The 17,302-nt window shown below is 43.6% G+C and overlaps 2 protein-coding genes across 5 annotated transcripts in view; one reads left to right on the plus strand and one right to left on the minus strand.

Annotated features, from left to right (window-relative positions):
* cabin1 (calcineurin binding protein 1) overlaps positions 1–13,765 on the minus strand; it is a 44,712-nt gene extending 30,947 nt beyond the window's left edge. For 3 of the 4 annotated variants that reach the window (XM_035657694.1, XM_035657693.1, XM_035657692.1), the window contains exons 1-27: positions 13,573–13,765; positions 12,297–12,355; positions 11,651–11,743; positions 11,437–11,550; positions 10,863–10,997; positions 9,831–10,011; positions 9,592–9,721; positions 9,328–9,477; positions 8,797–9,119; positions 8,519–8,696; positions 8,307–8,440; positions 7,995–8,212; positions 7,271–7,343; positions 6,726–6,913; positions 6,505–6,642; positions 6,100–6,288; positions 5,778–6,020; positions 5,512–5,665; positions 5,301–5,416; positions 4,984–5,145; positions 3,246–3,452; positions 2,963–3,108; positions 1,979–2,240; positions 1,600–1,770; positions 749–838; positions 452–612; positions 144–355 (exon numbers count right to left, since the gene is read on the minus strand). In XM_035657694.1, the coding sequence (XP_035513587.1) occupies positions 144–355; positions 452–612; positions 749–838; positions 1,600–1,770; positions 1,979–2,240; positions 2,963–3,108; positions 3,246–3,452; positions 4,984–5,145; positions 5,301–5,416; positions 5,512–5,665; positions 5,778–6,020; positions 6,100–6,288; positions 6,505–6,642; positions 6,726–6,913; positions 7,271–7,343; positions 7,995–8,212; positions 8,307–8,440; positions 8,519–8,696; positions 8,797–9,119; positions 9,328–9,477; positions 9,592–9,721; positions 9,831–10,011; positions 10,863–10,997; positions 11,437–11,550; positions 11,651–11,743; positions 12,297–12,299 (4,171 nt within the window). In that variant the 5' untranslated portion in view covers positions 12,300–12,355; positions 13,573–13,765. The remainder of the gene's footprint in view (positions 1–143; positions 356–451; positions 613–748; positions 839–1,599; positions 1,771–1,978; positions 2,241–2,962; positions 3,109–3,245; positions 3,453–4,983; positions 5,146–5,300; positions 5,417–5,511; positions 5,666–5,777; positions 6,021–6,099; positions 6,289–6,504; positions 6,643–6,725; positions 6,914–7,270; positions 7,344–7,994; positions 8,213–8,306; positions 8,441–8,518; positions 8,697–8,796; positions 9,120–9,327; positions 9,478–9,591; positions 9,722–9,830; positions 10,012–10,862; positions 10,998–11,436; positions 11,551–11,650; positions 11,744–12,296; positions 12,356–13,572) is intronic. The other variant, XM_035657695.1, reaches the window with a different exon arrangement.
* Positions 13,766–15,304: 1,539 nt separating this feature from the next.
* neflb (neurofilament, light polypeptide b) overlaps positions 15,305–17,302 on the plus strand; it is a 2,737-nt gene continuing 739 nt past the window's right edge. The window contains exons 1-3 of the mRNA XM_035657660.1: positions 15,305–16,532; positions 16,702–16,826; positions 16,941–17,302. The exon at positions 16,941–17,302 is cut by the window's right edge and continues 1 nt beyond it. Coding sequence (XP_035513553.1) covers positions 15,396–16,532; positions 16,702–16,826; positions 16,941–17,302 — 1,624 coding nt within the window. The 5' untranslated portion in view covers positions 15,305–15,395. The remainder of the gene's footprint in view (positions 16,533–16,701; positions 16,827–16,940) is intronic.

Here is a 17,302-nt window from a genome sequence, read left to right on the forward strand (position 1 = left end):
TGCATGGGGATCATCGTAACTGAAACCAAAGCCATTAAGCATGGTGATTAGCAATCTGAGCACTCCCCAGTGGGCTTCCTGTCCCGGTGCAGAAAGGGCAAAGAGCCCAACCCCAGAGACAGTGTCTAGGACTGGGACTGTACCATCAGCCTGCTGCTCCTCATGCCGCTGCTGCTGCCACTGCTGCCGTCGGAGTGTTTTGCGTTTGGCGTAATCGTGGTCAAACGGCGTGGCCACGTAAGGAGGAGATGTCAGACCTGGGGTGGCAGCTGATGGATGGGAGGAGCTGAGGGCGTTCCCTATGCAAACTGAAGAGCAATTAAAGTCTTCGTCCATCATGGAGGGGGGTTTCTCCCTGCAACGAATCAAGAACGACGTTGAGATCGAACGTTCAGCCATGAGATTGAATTCTTTTTCGTCATTCCTGCTGGGTTATACATCAGTAGCTTACTTTTCATGGGACCTAGGCATGCTTGGCATACTCTTCTCTTCCCCCCTCGCAAATGGGCCGGTAGCAGCCTCAACCAGCAAGCTGAACAGCAGCTCGTGGTCCAGGTCAGGCTCATTGCCCTCTAGTAGTTTTAGGATGGTGGCACTGAGGCGGAAATGCAGCTAGAAGAAAAGAAGTTGGAATCAGGAAGTTTAACGGTGTCTTTAAATGTGAATGCTCCCAATCCATTATCTTAAATAACACAATCAATGTGACACAACCAGAAACTACTTGAGCTACCAGCCACAGGTAGTTTACCTCCAGGGCCTCCATGGCCAGGTCAGGGGGATTGTGGTAATGGATTTTCCGGGGGTACCTGGCAGCTTCTTCATGCAGAAAGTGTGCAGCCTACGAGTATGAAGAGGAGAGACAGTCACCGACACAACACAATCACCTGGCAATCCAAAAGAACAGACAAATGTAGGGGAGGAGTGCAGTAAGGAGCAGAAGACAGCTATGTGTGCCGACATCAGGGTTTATTGCGTCCACACTGCCCCCCCCACCCCTCATCCTCTGCTGACCTCTGTGACACAGCGTTTCATACAGGTTCCTCTGCCTCCACTGATCCAATCAGAACAACAGAGCTGTGACTAACTCCATACATTGTTCATTCGAAGAAAAAAAACTTCTTGCGAGGGTGGAAGGGCAGTGATTTCTGTAGGCGGGTTATGAAACAACTCCAGGGAGAGCGAGAACCTTAGTACCAAAGGATTATTCCAATTACTTTCAACTAAGGCTTTAATTTCCCTGGCTGGTATCATAATGACAATTATATTGAACCTTTCCTGTCTTATTTCACTGCCTTCTAATGCTTGTCCATTACACTGAAGTACTCAAATATTTGTTTATTATTAGGGGAAAATTATGTTTAATCAAGACCTCCGGAAATTATTCATTTGAAACTCACTCTGTATGCAGGTCACACTGCAGTGTGTCTTATTGTGTTAAACTGCCTGTCTTTCTGTATTCACCCTAAGACAGAGCACTACTTCTACTACAATTCGAACCTAAATCAATCAATTAAAATAACTGGAACAACGCCAGAGTACATGAACACGTCACGGCTGCTGGTCAGGTAAAACTTGAACTTATAACCGGGAGTCATTTACCTTTTTGTAAAGTTGCAGATATTCCACTGGTGTCTGTTTGCGTTTCTCTGCGATCTTTCCCAGCATGTAGTGAATGAGCCACTCTTCTTCGTCACTGTCACACTCACAACGGGAAGCTCCCTGGAAACACTGGAACGCTGTTTCCAACATGGAGTCTCTCCTTTCTTCCATCTGAAACGACAGACACACAGTGGAGCCTTCATGAGTAATTTGGCTCAGGGTGATGGATCAATTTACTCTACGACTCAATCACACGTGGAAGCAAGTGTGGAAGCAGAAGTGACATCTGTTTAGCTCACATGTGGAAAATCTGACACAATAGCCGACTTAACATAAGCTGACAGGGAACACAGATGGGCAACAAGATAACGGTGCTCACCTGTTTAACCACCTCTGGGGGGAGCTCGTTGCGCCACTGCTTGAGCTGCCGCGAAGCAAACGTATGCAGCGCGTACGAGATGGTACCGTACTCGATCCACAGAGACAGGTTGGAGCTGTCGATCTCCAGGGCACGCTTAAAGCAGTTAAGGACGGCCTGGGAGTGTTTCCAGATGGGAACGTCACTTTTCAGCTCGTTGGAGTTGAGCTTTTCCTGGATGCGGCTCGCCCTAGCTAAAGCCATACCCGCCCAGGAGTCAAACCTGAGGAAAGACATGTTTTTAGTAAAGCCTCTGTGCTTAATGAGTCTCTGTATCATTTGTTCTTTTCATATTAAATATAGAATCCAAAATCAAAAAATTATTTGTTATTCTGTCATTCTTTTATAAACCCAACACAAAAAAGTAATCTTTTTCCTACTTTTGATTTTATGATCAAGTCAAAAATGGGAAATTAAAAAACAGCCACGGGCAGAAATTGATTTTGTTTTTTATATTTATGTTTCCAATTAGTGTAACCAAGGAGTCTGGCTACAAACTTCTTTGTGTGTTGGACTTAATAGCCTAACTGTAACAGCCAATACACACAGCGATGGTGCTACCTGATTTAATATAATGAATATGACCTGGAACATGAATATAAGTGTTATAAAATGTCACTTTAAAGTGTTCACAGATAATGAAGAAACAGCTAAATGTTGCATATAAAGTACAAAAAACAAGCAGTTATTATGTTTTTCTGTTGGATTCATAAATGAAAAATGAAATAATGATTGACGATTTTTGATTGGATATTGAATGTGAAAAGAACAAATGATACACAGATTTTGATGTATGATTTTAAAAAACAACATAAACCCTACAATCTCACATTAATTTGCCATTATTCCTACCATACATAGAGTTCAATTTTACCTTCAAATTAAAATTAGATTATGTTTTATAATGTGCACTAGCATCGACACTAGTGCAGAGAAATAAGCTACCTGTTGGGACACACGCATATGTCATGCATGTAGAACTTGATGGCTTTAGACTGCTCCTTGTTCTTGAAATGATAATCAGCCAGCAGGTAGTAGATCTCATCAATGATTGGAGGGGCAGGAGCGCTGCCCTCAGGAAGGCAGGGGGCCTTAAAGAGATCAAAAATTACATAACATATCTTTAATAATAATCATCATGATTCTGAAAACGAAGAGAAAAACGTATGACTGTTTAGCATGTCTGACTCAGTGGTGTTGTTCATTCAGTGTGGGCCCACCGACTGACCTTTTCTGTCATGCACTCAATGTAGGCTGCCACTTCATCCATGGTGAGGATGGGGGTGTCACTGGTGGGGGCGATGCCCGCAAACCTCCTCAACAGATTGGCCAATTCCGCAGACACCGTGCTGGTCTTGTAGCTGTCAAACTCAGGCAGCGACTTTGGTTTGAAATACTGGAACATAAAGAGGGCATCGCACCACCGCAACTCAACCTGCAAAACACAGATTCATTCCACAGGAAACATTAGTGTCAGTCCACAGTAATGGAGTGTAACACACAGCGCCGGAGCAAATTAGTGGCGTTGAGGTCTCCTGGGGGCTCTTGTCTTGCACTGTGGTATTAATTACAGTCAAAATGCCAGTCATCGAAATGCACAGCTGTGGGAATGACAGCCACCTGGTGGCTGGACACAGGCATTACAAAAATACAAGAGACCAGAGGCTGCAGCCACAAAGATTCCTGGGGCAAATGAGCAGAGTTGGACAAGTTACTGAAAATTAGTAATTAGTTACTTCTCTTAAAAGTAATTTAATTACTTTACCAATTATCGCATATAAAAGTGATTAATTACTAGGGAAAGTAACTTTTGTGTTACCTTTAAATGTATGCTTCAGTTAACTTTTTAATACACACAGCTGTCAGCTATATTATGTGTTTCTGTGTTTAATCAAGTTATTAATACTCCAACTATCAAAGGGCAGCAAGGACTAGCGCTCCTCTAGGCTACACTTATTGCCTTGGTTAGTAGACAGGAGATTTAGTAGAAGACCCACACAGATGTACACATTAACCGAGTTTTGCTACTGTAGTTAGTTCATTTGTGATTATATTTTATGAACAGAAAGCAAGATCACATTGCCGGAGCCTTCTAGGGCACCGTATGGTCAGGTGATGTACGATAATAAACCGGAAAATCGCGGGGATATGCTCGGATTTGCTTTTCCGTCTACTTCTTGTCCACTATTTTCAGTTAAGACAAAAGTAACAAGCACATTTAAATTTCCGTAATTGTGATTGCATTATATCTGATATATAATCTGAAAATGTAATCAGTTACCTTACTAGCATTACTTTACAACGTGTTACTCCCAACACTGGCCATGAGTCACAGTATTATTAGAATTATGAGACTGTGTGAGTCTCATTTTTTAAATTCAAGTCAATCTGGCTCACCTGTGCTGTTAAGACGGCTCTAAAAGGTGAACAAATTAACGTTAGGAGTGAATGGCTTCATGAGGTGGAGACAGAAGAGGGCACGAAAAGCTAAACCACAGATCTGACTGTGCAGGTATGTCGTTTTTGGTTGATCTAAACGTGTTCACATTTCTCCCTCAGTGAATTATCTCTATTATGCCATTAATGCAATTTCACGGCCCCAATTTATTTCAATGACACCAGACGTGTGCTCTCTGCAAGCCGACAAAACAACATTAATGGATAAAGCGGCCATTAAAGCAGGCTTCCTCTGTGCTGTGAGGGTCAACAAGAGCACATGTTTGCGTCACCGGCAGCCTGCTCCCGTTCAAACACTCTACGCGCGTACGTTTGCCAATACAGGTGAGAAATCATACCAATTAGTCAAAGCCTTGAGGCATTTTCACCACCTCTTCACTATTTCACCGCCTCTTCAACGCCATTTAGCCATTATCTAAATACCAGCTCACACACATTTGGAGTTTTTTTTTGTTTTACATTCTCAATTACATAACATGTTGACTTTTAAAAGCGTGAGAGTGAGTGACCTGTGGAGATGAGTGGTCCTCAAGGTAGCGGGCCTTGCTCTTCTTACTGGGGTAGCCATAGAGGCAGAAGAAGCACTGTTCCAAAGCCATCTCCAACTCCTCTTTGTAGGGGTGAGAGTTATTGCTGGATGAGGCTGCAAGCTCTTTTTCCAAAACCCGAACCTACACCAAACATTAGAATAAAGCTCCGTCAGTCACACAGAAATATAGGTCAGGTCTATGAGCAAGAAAGCACAGCAGATATTATTTCAATCTTTCCATTTCTTTTCAAATTAAAGAAGGCATTTGCAGTCATACAGATAAATCCACAAACTTACAAAGAACTTGAGGAGGGCTCCGTCTGAGTTGCAGCACAAGGAGCGTCGGCCGAGATACTCATGGGCTGTGTTCAGAAGCATCAGGGAGGAGGGCAGCATGGGAGTGTCCGAGTCATCTGAAAGTGAGAGTCGGCAGGGTCACTGAGTGTAGCAACTACCACGACATAAACACAGGGAAAACTGAAGGCATGAAAACAAGAAGTCAACAAACCTTCATCATCCCCTACAGACATATGCTGTCGAAGCATACAGTCAAAAGCAGCCTCCTCGTGTTTGATAATGCGATACAAGACAATCCAAGGCAGGACCGAGAAGAAGTAAGGCTCCTTGGGATCGTCGGAAGTGCTCATGCTAAGATCGATCAGCTGAGAACACAATAGAAACCACCCAGTGAATTCAAATCCAACAAAGGCTTATCAGTCTCTTATTACAGTATCACTTTACTGTTTATTGTGTTGCATTTAGCTCCTTTCTAACCTGAATTAGGTTGTTTGCCAGTCGAGCCATGCTAGAGAAGTGGGGGACTTTGCTCAGAAGCGCTGAGTCTTTGGTGAAGCAGACCTCAATGCCATCGAGCAGCTTTCGAATGGTGCTGACCCACTCCTCCTTAGTGGGTGGGGGGCTGTTTGAAGCAGAGTTGAGCTGCTGCAGGGCTTCATTTAAAGACAGCTCGCTGCACTCCAAACACTGCTGGTGGTCCTCCATCTTCAGCAGCGAGTTCTGGGCCGGAAATTCAGAAAGTGTCAGCCATTGAGAACGATATACGGATTCAAACTGATACTGTTGTAGCATATCTAACCTGCATTAGCATCAGCTGAGCCGGCCGCTCTGGTGCTGAGCTCACAAACTCCAGAGGTTTACTCCTGCTGCCATAATTAAGAGTGGGCTGCAGCAGGCGCACAACAGACTCAAAGTCTGCAGACTCAAACAGACGCTGGATCTCCTCCAAAGACTGACAACGCTCCAGAGACTTCAGCCTCTTGTCAATCTGTCCATGGGGATAGAGGAAACCCAAAATAAACCCACACACAAAACAGCTAGAATTCACTATTATGCCAAAAAAAAAAAAAGGGGAAGATCAACAGAAAAACTGAGATACTCAAAGTATGGACGAGCAATATTTCTTTTCACATCTAATGAAAGCGTTAAGGACATTTCATTTTATAAATAAATGATAATATGTTTTATCAGCCAGCACACTGACCTCCTCCACAGAGATTGCTGCATCTACACGCAGGTTAGGCAGGTTGATGGTGTAATGTTTCCCTTCAGGAGTCTTTGGTTTGCTCTGCAGCAGGCTTGTACAGACATCATAGCTCTCCAGGGCCAACTCCATGTCTCCCTGAAAAATCAAAGGCACACTTTACAAGTCACATCTGGCTGAGCTGAGTGGAAAGGACTCACACAGCAAAATGTAGACTTTACCTGCAGGGCCAGGAATCGTGCCTTGAGCCAGTAGACACGCACCATGACGTCCAGCCAGTGGTCCTCAAACAGATCCTTTTGGGATGAACCTAAGGCCAGGAGTAATAAATCACCCTGGAAGTGCTGCCCAGGGAATTCTGAGTCAGCCACATCACTGCCGGGACCAGTGCTGCTTCTTCTTGGAGACACTAGACAAAGAAAAAACATTATAACAACTGTAAATATCTGCATTTGTTCCCCACAAGTGACTCTCATATTTAAAAAATCCTGTACATTATCATTATCATGTTTAGAACTGTAACTGCAGTGCCCCCTTTAGGACAATCAATTTTTCAAAACTCAAAAAGGCAGCAATGACGTTTAGCACATTTAGGTTTGATTAGCATTTTATCTGCAGTGCTTGAGATGTGACATGTAACACACTGACAAACATTACAGCAACCCTGTGGCTACGTAATGTAGCTTCGCCACACTGCAGCACAGTAAAGCATCAAACAGGTTTGTCTAACTCTAATCAGAGCAGATGTGTGCTAGCTGGGACTTACCAGTCTTCCCTTTGTTGTGTGACCATTGCTCCAACTGCAACTCCATACACGCCAAGCTCATGGCCAACATTTCCTGTACATGTAGCAGATATAAAGACACATTAGAGGTCATTATGGGTGCCAAGTATGAGGCCAACTCTGATGAAAAACTATAGTTATGTCCCTGATTTCCTTTTAAAAAGAAAATCTAAACCTCTAGTAGACCCTGGAGTCTGCTGACAACGGCCAAGTTTTAATTTGAATGCTCTATTATGATCATATGTGTTTTGATTTGTGAAAAATGTAACCATTTTGACTCACAAACTGATCAAAAATGGTCCAAATCCCTCCAAAATACCACACTGAGACACCAAGAGCTTGAGGAACACCATAAAAAAAAAATCATGCTGTGATCAAAAACGACTGACATTTGAACACTTATGTAACTTTTACACTTTTGTTCTGGAAATTGCTCAGAAACCTCTTTATTGTCACTATAGCTAGGAAAGCCACCCAGAGGCCGTCTAGTTTGTGGTTACACAGTTTAAAGAGGCTGTGATTATCTTAGAGGTCACAATAGGTCATACGGCGTCCCCGTGGAATCTTTAAGACGGATGTACAACAAAGATTTTACATTTTATATCACACCAAAGTAAACCCTTTTAAATAAAAACTCTTAATAATGACATATTGCTGTGAGTCTCGGGCTTACAGGAAATCTAAACCTGCAATCAGATTCATTTACCCGGATGTGGTGGTTGCTGCAGTCCCGGAGCAGAGGGTTAGGAAGACCACTGCTGTGCTTCCTCCAGGTCTGATAGACCTCCAGTACGACAGCGGACAGGCCCCGAGGCCACCCCTCCAGGAACTTCTGACCCACTGCTTTCAGATAGCGCATCATCAGGTCCAGTATGCCTCCATTGGTCATATTATTGAGCAGGAAACTGTGGACATCCTGTTGTTCTACAAAAGGAAATGAACAATTTGTTGATGTAACAGAAACAGCAACAAGGCAAGACGGTGTGTTGTAAATACACATCAATGATACACTACGTACCAGATTCCATGTATTCAACTGAGTCAACAGGCAAGCAGCTCCCATGTAGAGGCTGCATGTCCTCCTTCCCATCACACTGCGTCTCCAGATTACTCAGACTCTCATCATCGTTATCAGGATCAAACTTCCTTAGCCTAAGACCAACCAGAAAGTGTTTAATCAACAGAACTACAAGGAGCTATGTGTATATGTATTGTATATTAGTTAGCTACCTGGAAGGCAGGTATTTAAAAAGCAGTTCCTGAAAATCAATTTTCTCTTCCTTCTTGCATTTTGTGTTTCGAACACGCGCCGAGCGTCGCTTGGCTGTCTCCCCACTATCTTCCACTGTGCGCTTCCTTTTCGGAGCTTTCTTCACTTTATCCGTCAGTGACACTTCCATTGCTGTCGCTGCGAACATGCAGCAGGATAAAGAAAAACAACATTAAATCTCACAGAATATTACTTAGACAGTTGCTAAGAAAGTAAATAATTAAGAGGAACTACTCACCGACTGGGGGAGCAGAGGTGGTGACCTCCACGGTGGTCTGGCTGGGGGTGATCTGGCTGGGGGTGATCTGAGGCTGCGTGCCGGGCTGGGGCAGCACTGCCGGCTCAGGGAGGACCATTGGCGGCAGGGAGGAGCTGGGGCTGCTGCTCAGCACGGTGGTCTGGCCCATACTGACGGGGCTGCTGGGTTGGGGGAGGTTCTGCAGGCAGTTTGGGTCGCGGTACTCTGATAAGTCAATTCTGCGGCCAAGACTCGGCCGTGGGGGCTCACACGTTGTCTGATGTCTGTACATCGCAAGAAGGCTTTCGCCCACATGTTTCCATCTGAGATACAAAAAGAAAACAGTTCATTAAGGAGGTAAAGGTTTAGGTCATTGTCAGTGAGATCAACCAACAATTTCAGTCCAGTATATCTCTTCTCAGCATCTTCTAGCTCTGCCTGAGTATTAACTGGTCTATCTTTAGGAAGACAAATTTAAACTAAACCCCCCAGGCAGGAAAAAGAAAACATTCACAGCAGCGCAGTACTCACGAGAGGCAGCGGATGGGCTCAACCAGGACAAGATCAGGTTTTGGTTCACATTTAGAGAGAGCCTGTCTGCGCTTCCGCATCTCCAGTGCCTCTTCCACAACGGATTCACGCTCCTCTTTCTCCACTTCCACATAGTGAATGGACATATCACTGCAAATGACCCACAGCACAGCACAGAGGTTCGTCAGTGATGTGAAAGCACAGAGCTGCAGCTGGAACACAGTCTGAGACAGACAGAGGAATAAAAAAGTGAGGTGGCTTCACCATTTCATGAACATCTGCATCGTATCCCTCTTCAGACAAGGCTGCTCCTCAAAGATTTTCTCCTTCAGCACCAGGCCTTTAGTGTAGCAGTGATCCCTCTCTAGGGCTTTGGCGATGAAGTACAAACAGCCTGGAAATAAGCATGCAGATGACAGTTACTGTTCCTTCTGTACTTGAGCTCCTGCATTGGTAATGAGAGTGGATACGGAGCAAAGAGCTTATGATGATGTATTACATACAGGTGTAGTCGCTGAGTGTGTAGAGAATAGTTATGAGGTTGTCCAGGCAGGGCCAGTGGTCTGGGTTGCAGTGCAATCCCTCTTCGAAGGCGTGTCGAGCCAGAGGAATGCGCACCAGTCGCACAGCCACCTGACCGATTTTGTACCACATGTTCACATCGGTGGAATCCAACATAACCGCCTGAGAGGAGAACAGAGCAAACAATATAGTATGAACACCCAGCACAGTGTTATTGATGTGCATTAAAGCATACTGAGTAGGATTTTCCTTAAAAAAAAACAACGTACAGACTCATACAATCATAATCCCTCTCAGGCTGCCTGTGTTTTCCTGTATTTTTGGGCGTCAACCTTTGGGCAGCACAGTGTCTGAGGTAGCAAATAGATTGCTGTCTCTGTCTCTCTCTTCTGCTCTCCTTAGCGCTGGCACAGCACTAAAATGAAGTGTGGAGATAGGACTGGCCATGCGAGACTATGCACGCGTAAACAGCTGCGGGTGGGTCTGTTTGACCGAGGGCGGGGCTGAGCTGGATACAGCAGACAGTGCAGCTTCGACACAAAATCCAGCAATGTGCACACTTGTGTCAGACTGAGCGGACGGGTGGGGGTCCTTTAGAGCGTAACTAAGGCTGCAACTAACAATTATCGATTGATCTACTTATTATTTTCACGATTAACAGATCAATGTTATGTTTAGTCTATAAAAAGAGAAAAGAAAATTGTAAGAAATGCTCATTTCAATTTCCCAGAGCCCAAAGTGACATCTTCAAATTACTTCTTTTGTCCAATCAACAGTTCAAAACAGTTCAAAACAGTTCAAAACCGTTCAAAACTGTTCAAAACCAATCATTATTGACATAAAAGTCCTCACATTTCAGAGCTGTATCATTGCTCTCAGTTGAGCTGAGTAATGGTGCATTTACAAACAGTACAGAAAAATCCACCTGAATATGCCTTTAAAGACACATTTAGTTGCACAAAGAGGTACGACGCCAACTCCTACACAACACATAAACTGTGTTATAGTTTTACCTCCAAATAAAACTCCATAGCGGTCTCCAGGTCATCCCGCGTTGCAGCCATACTGGCCAAATTCTTAAAAGTAGAATATTTCAGCATCAGTCCGGGATGCTTGAGGCCCACTTGCTGATCATCCGAGGCCATCGCCTAAAGAATTAGAGGATAAATCAAATGTGGCGCCAAAAACACAGTAAAGCGGATTAATTCTTCTCCTGTACAAGGTCAGGGTTTGTATGAACGTAAAAGTTCAAATTAAAGTTTATTTAATCAGTAAAACTGAATTTTGGCTCTTTAATCTGAATTTTTAGACATGAACGTTGCAGAGAAAATAAGAGAGATATTTGGGACAAGCAGACCTTCACAAACATTGCACAAAGGACAGTTAGAAAGATCTTTTTGTTAACATTACTATAAAAGTGACAACGAACGAACAGCTCTACCGGTTGTTTTTGCACAACTGAATTTGGACGTAAGAAGTTAAATTAGGGGAAATAAATCCATCCCAGGTACTTTTGTACTCTGCAACCATATAAACAAAGACTTTCTCACGAACCTCGACAGGACTGTATGCTGAGTGATGTTTTACCTCTTTGAGCAGCGGAGTTTTGAGGAGCTCATGATAAGCCTTGGCAGACTCCTCAAACTTGTCATGTTTTTGCAGATCTAAGGCTTTGTGGTATAAAGCGAATGCCTCGGCTTCCTGTGGACAGAGATCAAAGACAAATCAGACAACTTAATTTTAGATCTACAGAGTGTGTATTAGTGGACGGGCTGCTGATTCTTCTGCACATAGACTGTACCTGAGCCTCTTTTGTCTGACTCTTGTTACTTCTCAGGGGGTCTTGGGATTCATCTGCAGCTGTCGAAGCAGCATTCAGTGCTGCTATGCGAATCTGTAAAGAAACACAGAAAAAGAAGACAAAGCCCTTAAAAGCCCTTAATAGCCCTTAAGCAAGCAGATATACAAGGGAGGGTAGAACAGTCTGTTCCAGGGATGTGTGAGTCGGCTCTTTTCTTTCTCTGATGATTGATACAGGACAGAATAACAGGATGAGTCTAGTATTTGTTAAATATGATCCAGAAATTTCTCACTTCACTAACTGAATCATTTAAAGATCCAGTGTGTATGTACGTCTGTAGATAAAAATGTCTCATTCTGAAGCAACAAATTCTTCTTTTTAGGTGATGAAAACATATCAATGAATATTATATAGTTATATAATAGTGACACACTGGACCTTTAAGTGATATCTGTGCACACATACAGAACAGGTCAAAGCGCTGTTAAAATGTTAAATAAATGAGTTATAAAAGCCAGAAGAAGAGAGGGAGCTCTTCTTGCTGCACGGAGCTAAAAAGAGACAGAATTCATCACAAGCACAATCACAAGGAGTAGTGACACAGAACAGCTTCCCAGGATAAACTCCACGTTTTAAGAGGTCTCACCATTTTAATATGCGGAGAACGGAGCGTCCAGCTTCACGGTTTGCAGCTTCTGATCGGATCTGCAGGAATATATGGAAACAAAATGAGAAAGATACAAGAAGGGAGGATTCAGCAGGCAACAGAAAAACATTAACTACTTATAAAACCTTTAGAGAAACCAATGCTGGGACGAACAATGGTCGTAACATTATTTGTCTCAGCACATATAACTCACAAAGCATTTACCTTATTTTAACTACTAAATGTTATTCTTGCAAAAATTAATAAAAGTCTTCCGAGACGATTAAGATCCAATAGAGAAACAGATTTCCATTCGGACTATTAAAATCCTTTAAGAACCCGACAATGGCTTTTATTTCCTAATGCCTCGTCATTCATTCAGTCAGTGCAGTGCTTAAATTAAAGACCCGAACACAAGCTGTGCTGACAGAGCCTTCACTCTCTGATGAACAGCCTCGTCCTGCAGCAGAACAACAACCAAAAACTAACATCTTTATCTTTACACATTGTCAAGATCATCATGTGTCACACTGCTAACCTGCAGATTCCTGTACAGTCTATTTTTATATTAAAAACACCACATTTTATAGACACAAATAACAATTTAATTTTAGTTTTTACTTGTATGTTTGAAAATTGTGTTAAAACATAACTTAAAATTCAGTTTTTGGCCTATTTTTATATTAAAAACACCACATTTTATAGACACAAATAACAATTTAATTTTACTTTGTACACGTACAATTGAAAATTGTATATTATTATTATTTTTTTTTTTTTTTACAGGCCATAATGTACATACTGTCTCTCTCTTTATATATTTGTATAGAGGAGTATTTGTATAATCACAGGGAATTAATGCAAAATGCATCCAAATATCTGGTTTTTACACAAACTTCCTGCAGTCACTGAGTTCACTGTTGGGCTCATTGTGCAGTTGTTCTCTGCTGCTGTTGTTCTGCATTAAAATCTAACACGAATGTCCCTTTAGGAAGCACTGAGTTACTGTAATGTTGAACCAACAATGCAGCCAGGTGTAGTCAGACAGTAGCACAGCTGCTAACAGAGAGGAGCCACTCAAACTGCAGCCTGGTGATCTGAGCACTGCTGTGAGTTCATCTGCGCACTCTCCCTGCAGAAGGCGGTGGATATCTACCGTTAAATGTGTTTAATATACCGTTATCCTCCTCACCGGGCGAGGAAACATCACCAGCAGCTGTTAGCATTCACGTTTACATGAGCTAACGGTTAGCTCCCGTTTCACCGGGCGACTTACCGTTCATTCCCGGTTCTTCTGCATCTGTAACCGGTACTGTGACAACAACGAGCCGGTGAAACGTTACCAACAACAACCACACACACAAACAGACAAACACCGCGGTTGTGAGAGGAGAAGAAGTTTTTAAACTTCATTTATTCTCCATCCTTTGTTGTTGTTAACGTGACGTTCGCTGCCCGCCAATCAGTAACGTCGGCCCTGATTGGTCGATACGCTGTGGGTGCAGTCATGTGACCAATCGTATTATGGGATATTGGGTGACGCTACACACACACACACACACACAGCACTGAAATCAACTTAAAATACAGTTTTTGGCCTATTTTTATATTAAAAACACCACATTTTATAGACAAAATTAACAATTTAACTTTAGTTTTTACTCGTACTTTTGGAAATTGTGTTAAAACATAACTTAAAATACAGTTTTTGGCCTATTTTTTATTAAAAACACCAAATTATATAGACACAAATAACAAGTTAACTTTAGTTTTTACTTGTATATTTGAAAATTGTGTTAAAACACGACTTAAAATACAGTTTTTGGTCTATTTTATATTAAAAACACCACATTTTAGAGACAAATTAAACAATTTACTTTACTTTTTACACATGCGCATTTTGCAAGTTTTTCAAACCTGTCAAAGTTGTGTTAAACCTTAACTTAAAGTACATTTATTAGCCTACATTTATTTAAATTATAGAAAGCCACCTTACCACATAACATAAGATGTTCCTTTATTGATCTCCCGTATAGAGGGAATTGGCACAGCAGCACAGGGCAATGTAGTACAAAGAATAAATAAAATACAATAACAATCTAATAAAATATATACACTGTATAGACGTAACAGAAGTCAGACACATAATACCGCTGTGCTTACTGTGAACTGTGCGGTCATCATGCTTGACATTGTGCAATCTCATAATGTTTAAAGGTGATCAAACCAGCAGCCTGTATAGCCAATACGGGGATAAAGGACACTTTTCACTGCTCAGTGGTTGTTTTCTGCAACCCTAACCAATCCCAGTCTGATGAGGGCTTTTCTCTGATCGACTAAACCTGCAAAGACCTGAATTTTTTGTTCAATTTTCAATCATGCAACCACATATCCTACAGAAAGCACAGCCTTACTATAGCCTCAGAGACATCTGCTGTATTAAATATGCAGTTTATGTAAATCAGAGAATAACCAGGAAGGATACACATCAATAATTCCTTATACATCAGCACACTCTGTCCTATACATTTGTAGTCAGCATTTGTGATGTGTAACCTGCAGGGTACACAGACAACCACTAGAGGGCAGACTTTTATTTTATAATCCAGTTTCCTCTGAGATTGATGTGGTATTTTTTTAATCACAGGATCATCCAAACTGTCTGATCTCCACATGATTTTCCTTGGATTGGCTTTTATTGTGACTCTTCAGTCTCTTATATATTCTAACACATCACACAGGTGATGTAAAGCAGTGTCTTCTGCTTCAAAAGGTGCTTTTCCTCCCCTCTTCCATCATGCAGTATTTCTACTCCTACATGACAGATACATTATGTCTTTGTCAGGATTTTTATTGGAACAACTTCTGCAGTTTTGGGGGAGTAACAGTATACTGTTTTTGTCCTCAGTGACCCTGTGTGTTGCAGTCCCTTGTTGCTTATCCCCGCCTACTCCACCCACCCACACTCATCCTCACCCCACCCCATCTCTCCCTTGGCAGAGACTGGCTGGCTGGCACCATTATCAATTCCTTCTGTCAGCATGCCTGCAAAAAATAGCTGACGTCATAGTCATTACTGGCTCTATAAAAGCCAGGGTAATGCAGATTCACAATGCAGTCAACCCAGCCACATTCCTAGACTTAGAGCAGCCCGTCGCTCAAGTCATGACGTCCACCGGCTTTGACCCTTACTTCCCTTCTACTTACAAGAGGAGAGTGGTTGTGCGCAATGCAGGATATGGATCTGGTGGAGGAATAGGATCCAGGTCTGCCTACTTCAGCCACTCTGCCCCAATAACTTCCTATGCATCCTCACGCAGAAGTTATCCAACACACACCAAAGCTATCTCCGGCTACTCCTCCGTGCTCTCTGCTCCAGTGTCTGCGGCCGCCACTGAGCTACGCCTTGACCAAGCAGCCCAGGTCAGCGCCGAGTTCAAAGCAATAAGGACCCATGAGAAGGCTGAGCTGCAGGACCTGAATGACCGCTTTGCCAGCTTCATTGACAGGGTCCATGAGCTGGAGCAGCAGAACAAGTTACTGGAGACTGAACTCCTGCTGCTCAGGCAGAGGCAGGTGCAGCCGTCCAACATCCGGGCCCTGTATGAGCACGAGATCCGCCAGCTGCGTGCCGCCGTTGAAAATGCCCGCCATGAGAAGCAAGCCGCCCAGGACCACAGGGATGAGATGGAAGACGTGCTGAGGAACATGCAGAAGCGTTATGAAGAGGAAGTGGTCGGCAGAGAGGAAGCAGAGGGAAGGCTTATGGAGGCCAGGAAGGAAGCAGACGAGGCCGCACTGGGCCGGGCTGAGCTAGACAAAAGGGTTGGGACCCTGCTGGACGAGCTGGCCTTCCTGAAGCGCCTCTGTGAGAGCGAGATTGTTGAGCTGCAGGCCCAAATTCAGTTCAGCTCAGAGGTGTCAGTGGAGATGGAGGTCGCCAAACCTGACCTGTCCGCTGCTCTCCGAGACATCCGAGCCCAGTATGAGAAGCTGGCGCAACACAACCTTCAATCAGCCGAAGAATGGTTCTGCAGCAAGATGAATGTGATGACAGTGGGCTCTGCACGCAACACGGAGAGCGCCCGTAATGCCAAGGATGAGGTTGGAGAGTACCGCCGGCTCCTCAGTTCCAGGATGCTGGAGATCGACGCCTGCCGTGAGATGAATCAAGCTCTGGAAAACCAGCTGCAGGACGTGGAGGAGAAACAGAGTGCTGAGATTTCTGCACTGCAGGTGAGGAACAGGAAGACAACGAGCTCCAAATATCTCAATGTTTCTTAAAAATCTGTGAATTTCTACATTTCTGCCAGTGTGGCCTGTTATTGAGCATGCAATGATATGCCAATGTTTTCCTGCAGCCTATAATGTGCCACTAACATGTTGTTTTATCTTCTCTGTGCAGGACACAATAGGTCAACTGGAGGATGAGTTGAGGGCAAACAAGAACGACATGGCTCGCTACCTGAAAGATTATCAGGACCTCTTGAACGTGAAGATGGCCTTGGATATTGAAATTGCAGCCTACAGGTGAGACTTTCCAGTGTTTTGTATATTGTGTCGTGATTGTGGGGTTTAAATAAATGCCACCAGCGCCAATAATTTTGAATTTAATTGTGATGTGTGTGTGTCTCATTCTGTTAGGAAACTCCTTGAGGGAGAGGAGAGCCGTTTAAATGTGGCGGAAATGGCGTCTGCCAACGTTTACTCCCAGGCCATGTATGCCTCTCCATTCTACGGAAGAACACAGTTCTCTGTGCAGTCTCAGCTGAGCTCTGCAGCTCCATACCTGCTGAGCTCCCGCTTCTATACTTCATCACTCCCCACCGAGGAGACAATATCCGCAAGCCAAGCACAGCAGGCGGAGGCCAGCCCCCCTAAGGAGGAGGAGGAAGAGCAGGTTGAAGAGGAAGAGCAGGTTGAAGAGGAAGAGAAGGAGGAAGAGGAAGTGGAGGAGCAGGGAGAGGAGAAAGAAGAGGATGAAGAGGAAGAGAAGGAGGAAGAGG

This window comes from Morone saxatilis, unplaced genomic scaffold, assembly GCF_004916995.1.
Source record: "Morone saxatilis isolate NCDOM2014 unplaced genomic scaffold, NCSU_SB_2.0 Contig16, whole genome shotgun sequence".
In the NCBI taxonomy this organism is placed as follows: domain Eukaryota; kingdom Metazoa; phylum Chordata; class Actinopteri; family Moronidae; genus Morone; species Morone saxatilis.